The sequence below is a fragment of the Sminthopsis crassicaudata genome, chromosome 6 (assembly GCF_048593235.1).
Source record: "Sminthopsis crassicaudata isolate SCR6 chromosome 6, ASM4859323v1, whole genome shotgun sequence".
In the NCBI taxonomy this organism is placed as follows: Eukaryota; Metazoa; Chordata; class Mammalia; order Dasyuromorphia; family Dasyuridae; genus Sminthopsis; species Sminthopsis crassicaudata.
The window spans coordinates 103,686,614-103,706,283 of NC_133622.1; the positions used below are offsets into that span (position 1 = coordinate 103,686,614).

The window sequence follows — 19,670 nt, forward strand, 5'->3', positions numbered from 1 at the left end:
TGAAAATCAGAAGTACCCCACCCATACAAGTGCCAGTTCAACATGGCAAATATGTTTTTGGTTAGAACATAAGGCTTATTGCGGTAGAATGTAAGATCATTTGTGACTTTATTCTTGATTGGACTTTTATATGGTGGGAGGTGAGAGAGTTGTTCTTCCCTCATGATTTTATTTTCTCCTGCTACATGCTCTTTGGTATCTTACTCCTATCATATTGCCATTCTTTACAGAAACACTGATTGCTTCAGGAGAGACCATAATGTGCTCTTTAAATAAATAGTGCCCTTTGAATCTTCTGCTTATAATCAAACTAGTAAAAACATCCCTTTTTTCTCCTTTTGTTTTGTAGTGAAACATTATTGCTTTAATATTATATCAGCGGGGCTTTGTCTTCTTGATTGGGACTCCGACTAACCCAGTGTCAACATTGAGCTTTTAATTGAGGCTAAGCCTTGCCTGGATAAAAATGTAAAGTTGGAAAAGTGTTTATTTCTGAAAATGCAAGGGTCCTATTTTCACACAATTTTTCATTTTCCTGATGTCCACTAGTGCCCATTATCCTCTTGTTCTTTTTGGAAAATATTTAATTTTTTAAAAAACTAGATGAAAAAATAAAGTAAGAATAAAAATATTCAAAAATTGCTAACACCAGGATTAATTTCTAAGAAGCAGGAGCTTCAGGGTAAATCACATTTTGTGCCCCTCACCCTAAAATATTTATGCAGGTGAAGCCAGTTTACAGTTACCAAGGAAGGGAAAGAGGCTGCCAAAAATTATAGCCTGAGGAGAATGCACACAGGGAGGAAGCCTGCAGGTTACTGATTTTGCCCTAATTTTTGGGGGCGGAAGTTGAGGAATGATGGGAGAATTGGTAGTATGAAAAGTTTTTTTGGGGTATTACTTGGCAAAACCATATCAGTTCATTGTTTTCCCACCTCTCTTTTTAGCTTTTAATAACAACATCTCTGGGCCTGAATCACTTGTTCACTGTCCTGATCAAATAAGTTTAATCAACTTTTCCTAAGCATCTGCTATTTACTGTCACATATACATATATACACATACATACATACATACATACATATATATATATATATATATATACACACACACACACAATTTTTTGAAATATATATAATATATAATATAAAAAATAAAATGAAAAGCAGGTCCTGCCGTCAGGTAGCTTATATTTTACTTGTAATGTTACTTGTAATATAATGATATATAGGTAAAGATGAATATGGTGCGCCAGGAACTAAAGTGATGTCACCATCAAAAGTATTTGTATTTAGTGGAAAAAGTACTAGATTTGAGGTTCAGATCTCCTGCTGCATAATCATTTGTGTGTTCTTAGGCAAATCATTTAATGTCTCTGAGCTTTAATTTCTTTTTCTGAAAAATGAGGGATATTAATAGGGTAGGATGTTGGAAGACCTGGGCTCCCCCTTCTAGCTGTGTATCTTTAATTCTATGAATTAAATGCAAATCATAGAATTTCAGACTCCTGCAATCAATAGGGAATAGAAATGGTTAGGAGCCTTCCAAACATCACTCACATTGGAATATTTGAGCTGTCATCTACCTACCAATACTGTTCTGTTTCCTCTGGAACTTGACTCCTCCTGTCTATATCCTACTTTCCATTCTTTTGTAACATGATGGGAAAATGAATTACTTGGATTAAATGATTTATCAAGGACACAGAGAACGTTGAAATCACAGAAAGACTATGGTTAAGGATTGTTGTTTTAGGATGGCCTCAAACCAGGAAAAATTCCTTTCCAGTTAGTTAAATTATTGACATTTTAGTCCACATATAAGCTCTTTTGAATTTTTCCTTTCCTAGAAATTATAAAGTATGCTTATTTCCTTTGCTTTTTTTTCCCCCCTTAGCATGGCCAATTTAAAAATTGAGCTATCCAAGTTAGACAACGAGCCCTGGCCTGGGGACTTGGATGTCGAGAAGGAGAAACTGATGTTGATTAATGAAAAAGAAGAATTTTTGAAAGAGCTTCAGTTTGTTACACCTCAAAAACGTAGTCAGGGTGAGTTGGACTACCTAGAAGGCCAAAGGAAGCTTCTGGAGGAAGAGCTGCTGTCTGTGAAAAACACGCCCAGTCGAGCCCTTGCTGAGAGGTATGTTTTATCCTTGTGGTCACCTCAAATGTGGCTTAGACTTTGGGGCCGTTTTAGGGATCTTCTGTATGGCCATGTCCTTCTCCTTGTCCCTCTCTTCCTCTCCCTGTCCCTCTCTTTATCTCTATTTCTTTTTCTCTCTCTTCTCTCTCTCTCTCTCTCTCTCTCTCTCTCTCTCTCTCTCTCTCTCTCTCTCTCTCTCTTTCTCTTTTTCTCTCTCTCTCTCTCTCTCTCTCTCTCTCTCTCTCTCTCTCTCTGTTTCTCTCTGTTCTCTCTCTCTCTCTCTCTCTCTCTCTCTCTCTCTCTCTCTCTCTCTCTCTCTCTCTCTCTTTCTGTTTCTCTCTCTCTCTCTCTCACACACACACACACATACACACACACACATGCATTCACACACTTACTCCCTTTCCCCCCCCCCCCCCCCCATATGTGCTTGGCCACTTCCTTTGTCCTGGGTTTGTTAAACTCTCGAAAATGCTGGTGACAGATGTTAAATAACAAGGAATGTTGACATGTCATCAGAAATGTAGAACATCATTTACTAGCTTTGATAACAATAGTTGTAAACTATTGCCCTTTGATAATGAAGATTATCTGGAGTGTTACAGCACCTGAAATTTCCTATTCTCAGTTTTATTACTCACAAGAATGCAGAGGTTTATTGCTTTTTGTTTTGCAGAGAAAATACAACCTTCCCTAACTGCCTTTGATATTTTTACAGGTCACAGAATGTTCAATTGGCTTTTGTTTGTCAGTTGAAACCCCCCTCAGAAGCAGGTGCAAATGTGAAGGGGAGAACTTGAAGCAATTTTCAGACTTTGTTTTGGTGGGAAGATGTAAATTGATCATTTAACCTGAAGGGGCCCATTTCTGTAAACCAATCATTTAGGAGATATAGAAATAGAGCCGTTTAGATTAGGTTGTAATTAACTCCTCCAGTTAGGCTTTGGAAATGTAGTCCCTGCTGATTAATACAGGCAGATAAGGGTTTCTCCAAAGGCTTGGCCTTCCTTCCAGAAGCTGAGCTAATGTGAGGCTGAGGGGGTGGAGAAACACTGAAGACATGCCCTTAGGGTATGTCATGGAACCTCTCCCTAATAGGTATTGCTGCCATGGCCAGGTCTCTGGTCAAGAAATTCACATTATTTCTATTTTCTGTGACTTGTATTTCTTTTAAAATACTCACAATTATTGGCAAAAAATGTGCTTGGAAATATTTTGTATTCCGCATTCATTTTTTGCTTTTTGTTTCTGTCTTCACTGCCAATACTGTAATGAAGGCTGTGTCTACATGAACTTAAAATAACAAAAGGCAAAAAATTCAAAGAAGCCAGTTACAGAGAACAAACCATATTAACTCAATACTAGATTTTGCTCTTTGAGGAGACGTTTAATATGAACAAGTCAATCAACTAACATTTATTAAGCATCTGTTATATACATGACAAAGAATTCAGTAGTCCTCTGTTCCCAAATTGCTTATATTTTGTTGGGGGAAGAATAGCTAAACTTGGACCATATAGACAGAAAGGAAGTCTATGTTGGTGATAATCTAATGTTATAAGTACTCTGGGATCGATTTTTCAACATGATCTTTTTAAAAAGTACCAAAAGAATAGAGAAAGAGTCAGAAAAGGTAAGTGAGAAGATAGCCACCTCCCTCTCAATCTATCTACCTGCTTCCTTATCTCCTTAAAGTCTCATTTATAAGTCTGTGCATATATTAAGGATATCCGGGACGAAAATATGTAAAGGGAGCAGGCTAATTTTTGCAGATGATTTTCTACAGCAGACTAGATTTTTCTAATCTTAGAGTCAACAGAAAGATGTAGAGAATATGAAATCCTTTTGTTTTCTTTTGGATGGATTCTAAAAGATATTCAGCTTGGTGAGGAAAAAAAAAAAGTAAATCAGTGTTAAGAATCCTGGGGAAAAAAAAAAAAGATGGGATAAATATGTTTGGATAAATCTGCTAGCAGTTCTTGGGCAGCCAGATGGCTAGCTAGTCTAATGTGGTCCTTAGAAGAGGCCAGTGTGTTGGTGATTTTCTATAAAGGATATATAGAAAGATCTAGATAAACCTCCTATAGGATTTGGGGTTTTAGAGGGATTATGATCAGCACCTGTGGAGGCAGTATGCACCCTGATGAGATCACAGATGCATCTAAATAATAGTCACAGAATTACATAACTTTAGGTGCAATTAAGTATAACCCACATTAGAACAAGAATCAGTCAATTAACATTTTATTTTAAGCACTGGGAGTACAAAAAGAAGCAAAGACACACCACACACACACACACACACACACACACACACACACACACACACACACACACACTCACTCCTTACCCCTGAGAAACTTATACCCTAATCATCCCTATACTATTTCCCACATCCTGCTTTTGAAGGGAGATGTATGATGAGAGGGAATTCACTAGCCCAGTCCATTTTGGACAACTCAGTGTATTGAGAGATTTTCCTTTAGATTGAGCCTAAATGTGCCTCTGCATCTTGTATGCATTGTTTTTAGTTCTTAGAGTTCTTTCTCTCGCTCTTTCTTCTTCCCTCCTCCTCCCTCCTTCCCTCCAGAAAAAAAGTTCTTCTACATACAAACCTCCCATCAAGTGAAGTCTTCTTTTCCTCATATTAAATACCCCCAACTGATTCTTATGTGTTCTTATCTCCAGCCCTCTCACATCCTACTTACCTTCTTGTAATAGAGTAGAATACAAGAAGATAGATTGTTGTTTGATGGAGTGACTGTCACTTTACTTATGAGCCTTTTTATTCCACGTGGCTTAGTTATTGTGTCAAACTGATAATTTACTAAAAACCCCTAGAACTTGTTTTTTAAATTGGAACTATTATTTATCCATGCTTCCTTCATCTTCTACTTGTGAAGTTGATTCTTCAATCTCAGGGATTGTATTCCGTTTAAATTTCAATTTATTATATCCTGCCCGTTGTTCTAGTCTGTGGATATCTTTTTGTATTCCAGTTCTATCATCTGACATCTTGGCCTGTTCTCCCTTCCAACTTTCTGTCCTCAGACCTAATAACTATGTCAGTTATAGCCTAATCCAAATGGTTGATAAAAATGTTAAACAGCCCGAGGTCATGAAATGGATTCCTTGGGGCACTTCAAGAGAGAACTCCCTTTAACTGTACATAAATCTGTTGATATCTATCTTTTGTGTTACTTAAATTGTACTGGTCTTATTTTTAAAAAGCTTAATCCAATATTTATCATCTACCTGCCCTGTCCATGGTACTAAAAATACAAAAATTCAGGTGAGTGAGTCTCTCCCCTCTGGAGGCTTAAAGTGTAATGAGATAAGACAGGTGTAGTCTGATTAAAAGGGATAATGTGATAATGCCTAGAATTCCAAAGTGCTTTGAGATAGCCAAGGTAATGTACTAAAGAACTAAAAACTATCATAATCTTAGGTAATAATGCATATAGACAGTCATATTTGTGCTCTGGTTGACAACTCTTACTTGAGACACTTGATAAAGACTATATAATCACAAGTGTTTAATATGCTGCTAAGAATAGCAGTATATATATATATTATCAGCAGTCCTTGTTGTGTCCTGAGACTACCTGAGTCTTGGCTAATTACCTAAAGCAGCCTCCAGAGGGGAGAATGCAGTGTATTCAGTTTGGGAATTCCTGTTTTCCCTTTTGACAGGAAAGATATAGCCTGCCTTTGCTGGATGATTCAGCTATACAGGAAGTGAATTTTGTATTAATTGCTTGGACTTTTGACTTTTTGTTTTGCATTCATGTTATAGCTTAAATTTCTTTTTGATGGAAAAATATTAGTATATGTAGTTTCCCTTTTCATGGGGGGTAGGGAGAGGTAGTGCTATGAAAACAGAGAATGATTAACTATAATTTAGCTTTATATATCACTGAATGTGAACAGTGTGAGCCTCCTGATAAACTTTTGGTATCTGAATGTAGTCAGACTCTAAATCTCATGGCCCCTCTCCCAGGTGGAAGTCATTAAATTTCTGGATATCTATGTATTTTATTGTTCTGTATTGACTGTTTATCAAAGTGCTGGATGATTATCTCAGAATGAAAAGGTCACTCTGAAAAGTCAAATACCAATCTTTAGAAAGTGAGTCAATGGCCCATCGTGATTTAAAAAAAATTTTTTTTTTCATTCTTCCCTTTCTTTCATTAATTTTTTTCTTATTTTATGTATATATTTCTGATCTTACCTTTTTTCTCTCTGCTATTAAGTTAAAATGTAGCATCCTAGAAAGCAGTTTGTCACTTCATTGTCAAGATGGGAGCAGTTAATGGCAAAGATGAAACTTATAAAATGAGATTTTCTGCATTAAAAAAATTCAGCATTGGATAAATGTGCCCTTTTCCCTAGTGGTTTTCTTTTAATACCTGCATCGTTATCGAACAGCATAGCTTTCTTGCTGTGCCCCCAAATACTTCCTTCATTTATCATGTGGGCTTTTTTTTCTCTGACAACATTTATCATCTCTAATAGTGGTAAGCCTCTGTGAATTTACAATCACTCTGTAGAATTATATAATTCTATTCTTTGAGAGTTATTTATACTGCCTTGTCATTTTTGCATCACTTACTATCTTAGAATAAAGAATGAGTTCACCATTTTGTGAATGAGTATATTGGGGAAATTTTCTGGACTTAGAACTGTGATTTCAGACCAACACTCTGTTCTGCAGCTTGTGTTGTCTTAGAGATTATCTTGGAGTACTAAGAGATTAAGTGCCTTTTTGGGATTATCCTCAACCTTTTTCTTTTTCAGGAAATAAGAAAGACTAATGGAACAAATTACATTTTAGAAAATTATTAGGTGAAAAAATTGTTCATGGGGAAAAGATGGATAATTTATGATTTGGTTTTTACATTTCTGCCATACATAGTATTACTGAAAGTGTTAAGACACAATGGTTTTTCATAGTATCCACAGTGGCTCCTATAGTAACTTTAATTGTGAATTTTAGGGTATTTACCATGAATTTGTCTTACCATTTTGACATCCAATTCTTTTTAAAGAAGTTATGAAGAAATTGATGTCTTTTAATTATTAAAACCATTTTAATATCTGGTTTCTGAGAGTTGAAACAGAATTATGGTTTAACTAGTAAGATTTGAATACTTTTTGCTATTAAAAGAAAAAGATGCAGCCAACAGACATGGGGACTACCTACCATGTGGACATCACTGATTCAGACAGTGGGCAGGTGGAGGATGGTGGATAAGGGGATAACTAACAAATGGAATATATAGTCTTTACTTTTAGGAAGTTTCCAGTTTTTTTTTTTTTTTTTTTTTTTTGTTAAGTCTTTTTTTTTTTATTATATATATATATATATATATATATATTTTATAATATTATCCCTTGTATTCATTTTTCCAATTTACCCCCCCTCCCTCTATTCCCTCCCCCCGACGACAGGCAATACCATACATTTTACATGTGTTACAATATAGTCTAGGTACAATACATGTGTGCGAATATCATTTTCTTGTTGCACAATAAACATTAGAATCCGAAGGTACATGCAACCTGGGCAGACAGATATTAGTGCTAACAATTTTCATTCCCCTCCCAGTGTTTCTTCTCTGGGTGCAGCTACCTCTGTCCATCATTGATCAACTGGAAGTGAGTTGGATCTTCTTTATGTTGAAGATTTCCACTTCCATCAGAATACATCCTCATACAGTATTGTTGTTGAAGTGTACAGTGATCTTCTGGTTCTGCTCATTTCACTCAGCATCAGTTGATTTAAGTCTCTCCAGGCCTCTCTATATTCCTCCTGCTGGTCATTTCTTACCGAGCAATAATATTCCATAACCTTCATATACCACAATTTACCCAACCATTCTCCAACTGACGGACATCCATTCATCCTCCAGTTTCTAGCTACAACAAAAAGAGCTGCCACAAACATTTTGGCACATATATGTCTCTTTCCGCGGAAGTTTCCAGTTTTGACAAAGGAGGCAAAATAGGGACATCAGAAAAGTTAAATGACATTCCAAGACCATAATTGAAAAAAAGATGTCATAGGAAATTGCATGATTAATTTCTAAGGGAATTTTTCAGGCAGTGCTTGTAATAGACATTCAAAAATAGAGGTGTTCTCTAGGCCAAGATGGTCAGAGAAGACTAAAATACCAACTTGCCTCAATTTTTTAAAAAAACATCTTCATTTTTTAATGTAAAGTTAAATTCTCAGTATAGCCTTGATATAGAATTCTTTTTGTGAGAAGTTCTGTTTTAAAAATTCATTTAAAAATGTTTCTTTCAAAAGACATAGATTTTGCCAACCACTTAGCTTTTTCCAGGCCTTTAAAAATCTTTATTTTTGTTACTTATTTTGTTGATTTTTTTTTTCCCCTCATCATTGGTTTTTTGTTTATATTTTTGCGTTAAAATAAACAGCCACCTTAACACCTGCTTCCAATACTTTCTAAAACATACCTTTGAAAAACCGTGAAACAGAAATTTAACACCTCTTGAAACATTAAAGAAAAATGCCAAGAATTACTTTTGATTTTTAAAAAATAGTGATTGTGGTGTTGACACTTTCAAAGGAAATGCTTATAAATAAAATATGGGCATGTTTCTCTAGGATCTAAAACATACATAATATTTCAAAGAGTTTAGAAATAAGAGAATTTTTTTTCTTCAAAGAAAATGAGCTGATTTTTATATTTATTACTCATCACTATGTTAGGTCATTGTAAGGAAGCTTTACCTATGATCCCTAATAAATATTTGTCTATTGAATTAGGAAAATACAATTTGAGTTTTTCATAGGTAGTTTACAAACTCTTCATGTTTGATATATTTCAAGGTGACTTATTTTTCTAAGTCTAGAATTACCTCGGTAAAATAATCCTTTATTTTAAATTCACAAACTCTTTTGTTGTTTAAGTATTTTATGATGGATACAGGTAATGTGCTATAAGTAGGAATGACCTACCAGTCACTTTTATGTCTTCTTCCCTAAACAGTCAAACTGAAAATAACTTTATGTTATGATTTATGTGCAGTCTGATTAAAATAATGAGTGTTTTTGTTCTTGATTGAGAATTTTTTCATCAATCTTAAAATGAAAGTTCTATATTCTTATTCAGTACAATAAATTGACTGGCTATTTGTAATATTTAATTATTACAGTTTAATATTTCTATAATGTGAAATATAGAAATTGAATATTAAATCTGTACAGTATATGTATTCATTCATATAAATATATATTTATTTTTTGTATTCATATATTATTAAGGCTTTCTATCTGTTTTTATTCTCTCCTACCTATCCCTGGCAGTTTGAAATAGTTTGATAATTAATCCATTTTTAAATGACAATATGGATTGTATTTTGATTTTAAAATCAGAATGAAGTTATTTGATTCTGTTTTGTTTAGTCTGGATATGCTTAATTCTCCTTATTTATTTCTGTTATTTCCTCATTTCTTAACTTTGTTTTCTCCAACTTTATTCTCTCTAAAATGATTGAATGTTGTTTCCATGGAAAATATCATAGAAGATAAATACATTGGGGAGATAGAAGAAAAAAAGACAGAATAGTCTCTGGGCACTCTGAGTTTACAATCTAGGCTTTTGAGACATTATAATAATAGGAATATTTTCTTTACCTCATATTTTTTCCTTAACCTGCTTAGCCTCATTCATTTCCTGAAACATTTTAAAATAATTACTCTTTATTATGTTTTTCTAGGCTCAAATTGGAAGAAAAGAAAAAGGCACTGCTACAAAGACTTGAAGAAACTACAAAGTTAACTACTTATTTGCATTCACAGATTAAAAGGTGAGCCTGCATTTCATATTCTCACACATGAGTTCTCTAAAGCCCATTTTATCATTTATCATTTAGATTATGCTCCATTTCAGGGAAATTGGAATTTGCCTTTTGTTTTTTTCCATTTCATCTTTTTTACTTTCTCGAGTTGAAAATGTCTTATAGTTACTCTGATATACTTAAAAAATAAATAAATAAATAAGATATTTGTATTAAGATAGGGATTATTTAAAATTATATAACTGTATTTTTATAAAAAATTCATCATCACATGGTTGTAAATATGTTCTGAATTTAAGCAAAGAAGTTCTTCTTCAACTAATCCTCAGAATACCCTGCTGTAGTTTTTAGGAATATAAAGAATATTTTATGCTTTGCAAATACATTCTTTACTACTTAGAAAAAGACTTTTCCTGCTTCAGAGCAATTGCCTTAAAAAAAAAATTAATAACATATTCCCTTATGTTAATTGTTTAAAGATGCAATCCTTACATATATCTACCCAAAGAGAACAGAAAAAACAGACATGACACAACCTTAGTTCAAATTCTTTATCTTCATGTTTCTTTTTTTAAAAAGACAAAGAAAAGAAGAAAAATCTCCAAGTACTTATTGTTCCTGGAATCAAAATAATCAAAGTGGACACTTTGTATTTTAATGTATTTTCTCCTTTTCCCACACTTTTTTTTTTTTTTTTTTGCTATAAAGTTGTATAGTAGCTTCAGTGGTAACTATACCAGCAAGTATTTACTACATTTGACCTTGAATTCTTTTAGTAGCATTTTATTTTTCCAAATACAGGTAAAGATAGTTTTCAACATTCATTTTTGAAAAACCTTGGGTTCTAAATTTTTCTCCCTTACTTCCCCTTCCTTAAAACATTAAGCAATCTGATGTAGGTTAAATATGTGCAATCCTTTTAAACATATTTCCATATTTGTTATATTGTGCAAGAAAAATCAGACCAAAAGGAAGGAAAAATGTGAGAAAGGAAAAAAATGCAAACAAAAAGGTGAAAAATACTATGCTTCAATCCAATTCACTTTCCATCTGAATGCAGATGGCATTTTCTTTACTGTCTATTAGAATTGCCTTGAATCACCTTATTGTTGAAAAGAACCAAATCCATTACAGTTGCTGTTATTGTATATAATAGTCTCCTAGTTCTGCTCATTTCACTCAGCATCATTTCATATGGGTCTTTCTAGGTTTTTCTGAAATCAGTCTGCTCATCATTTCTTTCTTTCTTCTTCTAATTTTTTTTTTCTTAATTTTTTTCCTGAGAGATATTTAAGTTTATTTAATGGGAGAAAGAGAAATGCCAAAATGGTCAGATCTCCATTTTAGGAAAAATCTCTTTGACAGCTTTATTTTACTTTGCATTTCAATTCAGTGGTCATTTATTAAACATCAGTTATGTGCAGAGAATTATACTGGAGTTCAAAGAAAGAAGCCAGATACAGTTCTTATATTCAACAAACTTTGAATGTGACCTTGCAAGTGAGAAGATGGTCATAATGCTGCTGTTGCCATTGCTTTTGTTAATGAGAATGACCTGCTCCTCATCTTATAGAACAATAATATTCCCTTGCCTTCATATACCACAACTTTGTCTAGTCATTCCCCAGTTGATGGGCATCCATTCAGTTTCTAGTTCCTTGCCACTATAAGAAAAGCTGCTAACAAACATTTTTGTTTGTATGGTTCCTTTTTCTTTCTTTCTTTTTTTTTTTTAAATTATGTCTTTGGGATACAGACACAGTAGAGACACTGCTGGATCAAAAGGTTTGCACGGTTTTATAGCCCTTGGGCATCGTCTTGGATTTTTTTTTTTTTAATTAAGATTTAGAGAAAGACATAATTAATATTATTATTACTACTGTTATTATTTATTTATTTATTTGTTTGTTTTTTTGCTGAGGTATTTGGGGTTAAGTGACTTGCCCAGGATCACACAGCCAGGAAGTGTTATGTATCTGAGGTCACATTTGAACTCGGGTCCTCTTGACTATAGGACTGGTACTCTATCCTCTGCACCGCTTAGCCGCCCCGACATAATTATTTTTTAACAAGTGTAGAATTGCTTATTATAGATTAAAACATTCATAACACAAGAGTATAAATTTACAATTAAATGTGGGAAAGTCTAATGATAGCCAGTGACATTTTATTTTTGGATAACATCCATTCTCCTAATGATGTTTGGAAAAGGAAAAGATTATAGCTAGATTTGCCAGATCATTCAAATTTTTATATCTTCTTAAGTGTTTTGTGTTTGGTTTTCTTTCAGTCTCTCTGCCAGTACCTTGTCCATGTCTTCAGGGAGCAGTCTGGGGTCATTGGCATCCAGTCGGGGGTCTCTGAACACTTCCAGCAGAGGATCACTCAATTCCCTCAGTTCCACGGAGCTCTATTATAACAACCAAGGGGATCAAATTCCAGACTTGGAGTATCAGTATAAACTGGACTTTCTATTACAAGAAAAAAGTGGTTACATTCCTTCTGGACCCATTACCACCATTCATGAAAATGAGGTGGTGAAGTCCCACAGCCAGCTGGGCTACAGTGACTCATCGGGATCCTCAGCAGCGGGCCATGCTCCAAAATTGACTGAGCCGCCCAAATCTGTGACGTCCCTCTCCTCCAGATCCTCCCTGTCCTCCCTGTCCCCTCCTGGTTCTCCTCTAGTTCTGGAAGGTACTTTTTCTATGTCTGCCCAGGATCCTCCTCTTCACCAGCTCACCACAGACTTTGAAGACTGTGAATTGACTAGCCATTTTGCAGACATTAGTCTTACAGAAAATCAGATGCTGCTGGACTCAGACGCAAGAGTAACATCACAGGCTCTTGCAGAGGACAAAGATATTAATGAAGGTGTAAGGCAGTCTTTATCACCCTTACATGAAGGAACAACAGGTAAAGGGGAAACAATGCCACAAAATGACTATATTGTCAGTTCTATGGGGGCAGGGATGGTGTCTGCAGAGGGAAGTCGTGCTTTTCTTCCTACTGTTTACTCCCCTGACTTTAATTTAGTAGGCAGAGGTAAGCACTTTATTTTTATTAGCACCCCTAGAAATATGTTTTGCTTTATTATGGAAAAAAATCACTTTTTCTTTTTGACAGATTTAATCATCAGGTATCTGCTTTGGGTGGCAGTTGAATTATGGCTAGCCAAGTGCCATTAGTATTATCACAGATAGCTGGAAAAGTACCTATGTATTTTATTTTCTATTTCTTAAATATATTTAGAGTCAGAAATAGCATGGCAAAGAAAAGGGCTCACTTTTAAAAGATGGCTTAAAACAGATTAAAACTAACGCAATTAGCATATCAGCTAATTAGCACTAGGTTCAATGTCTAAGATGCCTAGGGAATTCTGTAAAGATGCTATTTTTGTCTCGTGCCAAGTTCCCCTGTTTGTTAAAAAGCCAGCTCTGAAAAGGAAGGTTGAGGGGGCTTTTTTTTTTTTTTTTTTTAAGTAAAATCAGCTCTGAAAAGAGGTAGATTTTTTTTTTTTTTTCATGTACAGTATTGCTCTGCCATCTTCTGGCCACAATAGTAACTGACAGTCTAGAGTGGAGAGAATTCACAGTTTTGGTATTTTGTGACTTGGGCTCAAAGGTAGAAGGAATTGGAAAATTGTCTCCTCTGGTAGGTCTGAAAAGGTTTTGATGTATTTGATACACTGGCCACCTCATCAAAGTGAAGATTATCTTTCAGGACAACCATAGTATATATACCACAGTAGTATACTAACAGTCAGCTTGATTAAAAAAAATTAATAGAAGACAGCATTAACTTATTCAATACCAGAATAATGTTCAGAACCTCCATATTTCATATGCTAATGCAAAAGATTAGCATATATTTATTACCATGCTTTAGAAATTTGAGTTCTTTTTTAAAAATAAGTATTTTGTGGTGTTTTTTCAAAAGGCACTTTCATATCTGTTAATTATGTAACCCTCCTCCTTTTTCATAGGTCCTTCATTTCATCTTTCTTCCAGGCTTCCAAAAGATCTATGATTACATTAGTGTGGGGGCCCCTTTCATTACTGTAGATCCTGTTTTACACAGGAAGAAAGGCCTTTCTAAAATGCTCTGACCTAAAAATGTCACCTCCATGATCAGCCTTCTGGTGATGAAGCCATCCGACTTTGCTAGGCAGATCCAGTATTCACTTGAAAATTTCTAGTGAAGGGGGGATCTACTGCCCCTGGAGAAAGCTTGTTCCAGTTTTGAATAGCTCTAATTGATAGGTAGTTTTTTGTTCAGATCAACCCTCCCACTGCTGCCAGCTCTTTCCCACATCCAGATCCATCCATCCTTCACCCTAGTTTGCTTCACCTGACCTGCATATTCCCTATTTCTTTCTTCCTCTGTATTGCCCTGGCTCTTCTGCTCCACAAGAGCTCCAAACTGTTTCTGGCTTGTCCCTTCTTTTCCTCCCTTTCATCTGTTGTTCTAGGTTTTGTTTTTAAAAGAGAGACAGAAAGACTGTCAGCAGGGACATACATTGGAGCCCCCCTGGCTATGTTCTCAAAATATTACAGCAAGGTCCCCTTTTCCCTTAACAAGATAGCTAAGAATTTTAGCTATTTTTCCATACATATTCTTACATTCTCAAAGTATTTCAGCAAAGTCCCCCTTTCCCTTAACAAGATAGCTAAAAATTTTAGCAATTTTTCCATATATCATTTTACATTCCCAAAATATTATAGCAAGGTCCCTTTTTCCCTTAGCAAAAGAGCTAAAAATTTTAGCTATTTTTCCACGTATCGTCTTACATTCTTAAAATATTTCTGCAAGGTCTCCCTTTTCTCTTTACAAGTTAGCTAAGGAATTTTAAAACATTTCCCCAAATATTCCTACTCTCTACTGTTTCCCAGATCCAGACCAACTCATTCATCAGGTTCCCTTTCTTGACTTAAAGGTACCCTTTTTTTCTCCTTACCCTGGCCAGTCTTCACTGGAGCATTGATTTATAGTTGTAGGGGACTTCAAGGAGTTCAGTCCCTAACAAATGACCAAACCAAGGCCTGGAGAAATTAACAGACTTACCTAGGGCCATTCTGCTAATAAGCCTTTGAGGCTAGATTCAACTTCAGCTTCTTTACCCACTACATGGGCTTGCTTCGTCTCCCCATGACAGCAGGAGGTGGAATATGATGTTGATTCTTACAACTCTTCCCATTTTAGTACAGTTTAACAAAGAATTATTCTTCTTCCTTTTTAACTAAAAGATCAAGTGAGGCATTTGTAATGCATTTTGCAAACTTTAACGTATTGTATTAATGTATACTAGTAGGGGGGTGGAAAAATACATTCGAAATACATTTTTTCAAAAAGCCTTTTTCCCTTAATTCTCTGACCCCTGAGCTCTGACCACACAGAGCTAGCTTCTGGAGACAACTGACTCTGGCACAAATATGCTGGCACTAAGAAACTGCTTTTTCTCATGCATAGATACTCAAAGGTTAGGCAGGTTCAACAGGAACAAGCCACAATCATCTGGTCATCTGCCAACCTGCACCATCATCAGCCTAGAGACCAGGGGCTACCCACACTCTTCTGGCCCCCTGTGCCAATCCTCCCTATAATAAACCTAAACTTTTTCTACCTCTTCAGACCTTCAATACATCAGGATCTCCTCCATCACCTGAGAGTAAGCCTTCAGTTATGACTTAAGAAAATGGTGGCAATATTTTAATGGTTCCATCACTGAAAACTCTTAACAACTCTTAGACAGCTAAGATTGAAGCATTTTGGCCACCATCATAGTCTAGGGCTCTAGTCTATAAACTCTTGTTTATAGACTGCTTCCTTCTTGGTAGAATAAAATCCTTGAATAAGTAAGACTTAGGTGATAGACTAGAAAGAACATAGGGGGAAAAATTAAATTAAAAAAAAAAGAACATAGGAATCAAAGACCTGAATTCACACCCAGCCTCGGACACTCATTAAGCTATATGATTTTGGACAAGTCTTTTAACCTCTGCCTCAATGGCTTCTACTATAAAATGGGAGTTATTATAGCACTTTCTGCCCATGTTGTTGTGAGGATCAAATTATATGTTTGTGTGTGTGTATGTGTGTGTGTATAAATATATAGACATATGTATGTATGTATGTGTGTAAATATATGTGTATAAATATTGTGCATACTTATGTGTGAGTAAATATATATAGATATCTGTCTATATGGCTATACAAATTATATATTTGTAATTTAGCATGGTGCTTGGCACATAGTAGACACTATAGGAATGTTAGCTATCATCATCATTATTATTATCCTCTCTTTTTACAAACAGCTAACCTGCTTATGTCAAACACAGATGGTGCAATGAATAGAGCACCAGTCCAAGAGTCAGGAAGAACTGAGTTCAAATCCAGCCTCAGATTTTTACTACCTGTGTGACCCTCACAAATCACTTAATCTTATATCTACCTTGTTTCCTCTCTATAATAACAGCACCTCACTCCCAGGGTTGTTGTGAAGATAAAATGAGATAATAATTGTAATGTGTTTAGCACAGTGCCTGGCACACAATAAGCACTGTTACCTATTATTAATTATTAAAATAGGAAGCCTATAATGGGCCAGCAAGACAAGTGAATTAGACATTAAGAAAACTTTACATGAAGGTTCTAGTGATAGAGAAATGAAATACACATTGCAAAGACAAACAGGAACAGGGAGAATAAAGCTCATTTTGCTTCTTTTTTTTGACATAAGAATATATATTGTGAACTTAAACTTTGGGTACTGAAAACCAACACCATAAGTTACTCACTTCCTATAGTACTTACAAAAGAAAAGAGAAAATAAATCTCTTAGTGTCATTTCTTTTTCTTGTGGACTTTTAGAGGCCTGGGTATTACATGACTTTTTCTTTCACATTCTCTTCAAAATGACCTATTTGCAAATTTAAAAATGTTTTTGCCTTCCATGTTTGCTAAAAAATATAAAACTTTCCATAAACTTTGCTTAACAAAAGGAAAAATTGGAAAAGGGGAGTAGTCCCTACAGGCAGACCAGAGGAAATGTTCACTAATTAAGAGGAAGGAAGTGCCTAGTTCCTCAGGTGTTTTGCCTTGTGGTTGACTTTCTACAGACAAAATTGTGATTTTCATGCTGAAAGCCAGGTACAAAGTGTTGATTGGTGAAAATAAAATCAAAAGCTTTGGTTGCAAACTAAATAAACTTTAGTTAACTTCTCCTATGAACACATGAGTTTGTTTCATGAGTCTATCAATTCATCCTCTCAAGTCAACATTTCAATTTTTCCTATGCATATTTGGTGTTTTGATGCACAGTAATTTGTATTATACAAAAATTTAAAGATTTTAACAGATTTTCCTCTCAGGAAGTTTACAATTTATTATCTATTGATCACCTTTTTAAAAAAAAATCTAGCTAGCCATCTAGTTGCATTACTCTTTGCTTATGTCTGAATGTTATTGTTTTGTTGTCAGAGGAGGCAGGGAGAGATGTACACAAGAATGATTAGAGGGAAAGTGTGGATATGTACAGAAAAGAGGTTCAGGAAAGAACACTGAGAACTTTGAGAAAGGAGGGATCACACGACAGAATTTAGCGTGAGTAGGAACCTTAGAAACATTTAACCTAACCACCTCATTTTATAGATAAGAAAGCTGAGGACCAAAGAAATGAAGTGACTCTTCAGGATTACATTAGATTTAGGGGGCAGCTAGTTGGCACAGTTGATATAGTACAAGGCCTAAAGTCAGAAAAACTCATTTTCCTGAGTTCAGATGTGGCCTCAGGGGCTTACTAGCTGTGTGACCCTGGGCAAGTTATTTAACCTTGCCTACCTCAGTTTCCCTCATCTGTAAAATGAGTTAGAGAAGAAAATGGCAAACCACTCTAGTATCCTTTTCAAGAAAACTCTGAAATGGGATCAGTGGGACATGATTGAAATGAATGAATGACATTAGATTTTAAATGGGAGCACCAGAATTTAAACTTGAATTTTTGACTGGCATCATGGAGGAAATGGAAATTAAATTGGTCCTTGAAGAGAGAAACCTCATTATAAGGAAATAAATAAGGGGGAGTCTGTATCAGCTATGGGGGACCATGAGAACAATGGCACATTCATTATTAAGAGAATGTGGGTTTAAGAACCAGGCACAGAAAACAGTTAAATCTGACTAAAAAGCAGAATTTACATAAGGGATTAATAGCATATAATTTGACTCAAAAGGTAGGTTGCAGGAAGATGGTAGACTCTTACAGATGTCCAGATGTTAAGAAATGTGAGCATGAACTAGGGTGATTATAATTTGAAAAGAGAGAATATGACATACTAGAGAGAGAGAGTGTGTGTGTGTGTTAGAATCAGGTTGTCTAATTAGTTAGCCTTGGAGTCGGGGTAAAAAAGCTAGAAATGATTCCTATGTTAAGAATCTTGATGTGCTGGAATTCACATTAACTGAAGAAATTAGAGCTGTTAGGCAGACTTAACTTTATTGGGAGGGGAGGGAATTAATAAAAATATGGGTTCAGTTTTAAATAGATGACAGGAAGAAATCCAGGTAAAGTAGATTGAAGTTAGAGATTAAAGACTAAGGTTCTAGAAAATTGTCGGGGTAAATTTGGGAACCACGCATGTCAAAGAATTGAATGCAATATTTAAAAAAAAAAAAAAAGGCCCATTAGCTTTAGCATAGCTTCCTTGGAGAGAAAACTGTCCCAATAGATGAGCAAGGTTAGAACCTGGCTTTCAAAAGCCTCCATGCTTGGTATGTTGAGAGACCATCCTGATTTAAATGCGGGGCCCAGTAGGAAATTTCCAGGTGAAGAATGTTGGCGCTAGGATGTTCTGGGATAACAGGGCAAACCAAGGTGGTCACAAGAGGCTGCTCTTTGGCTTTTGAGTCCTTCTTGTGTTAAATGTTAAACTGAGTCTAACTGTTAGACTGCTTACCTGCTCAGTACTCAAGACTTTTCTAGGCTGCCCTGTGGAAGTAGGAATAGCTGTAAAGCCTTCCACTGTCAATCTCTGTCATTGTCAAAGTCAGTTTCAGACTGCCATGGTTATTCCTGGGGGTAATCAATAAATCATGCCATCACCTTCACCCCCTCACCAAGGGGGGTTGGTGGGGAGAAGACACTTCATCTTCAAGGAAAAAAAGCATCCCCACTGCCAGAAATAAAAGGAAAAATGCAGCAATCAATCCAGTAATCGGAAGCCTTAAAACTTAAACATCTTAACAAGATGTAAAGTCATGACTCAGAAGGGGGGCGTAATGCATACCAATACGGATGCTCACTCGCGGAAAGATGAAAGAACTCCACAGGCTTTTGCCTTATTACAGTTCAGAGCCTAGCTTTAAATGAATGTTCCTTGCTCCTGGCAGGATGCTTATGTAGGAATATAAGGTAGAGATAAAAGTTAAGTGCTATATAGTGCTAAAGATTCAATAGCACAATTTTTTTTTAAATGGTATCAACTGTATTAGGAATTCTTGTAAGTCAAAAGGTAGTTATTGGCTTTTTTTTTTAAATTTTTTGTAAATGGGATGGCAATAAAGATGGAAAATTTGGAAAGGAAAGAAACAAAACAGATGGCAACCTTTCTTCTTAATGGTGAATAAACAGAATTTCTATATTATAGAGGTATTATTGCCAGTTCTTAAAGTAGACAAATAGTTTCTGAGTCTCCATGTAA

The 19,670-nt window shown here is 35.4% G+C and overlaps 1 protein-coding gene across 2 annotated transcripts in view; it reads left to right on the plus strand.

Moving 5' to 3' along the window:
* Nucleotides 1–19,670, plus strand: part of WWC2 (WW and C2 domain containing 2) — a 228,315-nt gene that overhangs the window by 153,628 nt on the left and 55,017 nt on the right. For both annotated transcript variants that reach the window (XM_074275325.1, XM_074275326.1), the window contains exons 9-11: nucleotides 1,897–2,139; nucleotides 9,889–9,978; nucleotides 12,260–12,885. In XM_074275325.1, the coding sequence (XP_074131426.1) occupies nucleotides 1,897–2,139; nucleotides 9,889–9,978; nucleotides 12,260–12,885 (959 nt within the window). The remainder of the gene's footprint in view (nucleotides 1–1,896; nucleotides 2,140–9,888; nucleotides 9,979–12,259; nucleotides 12,886–19,670) is intronic.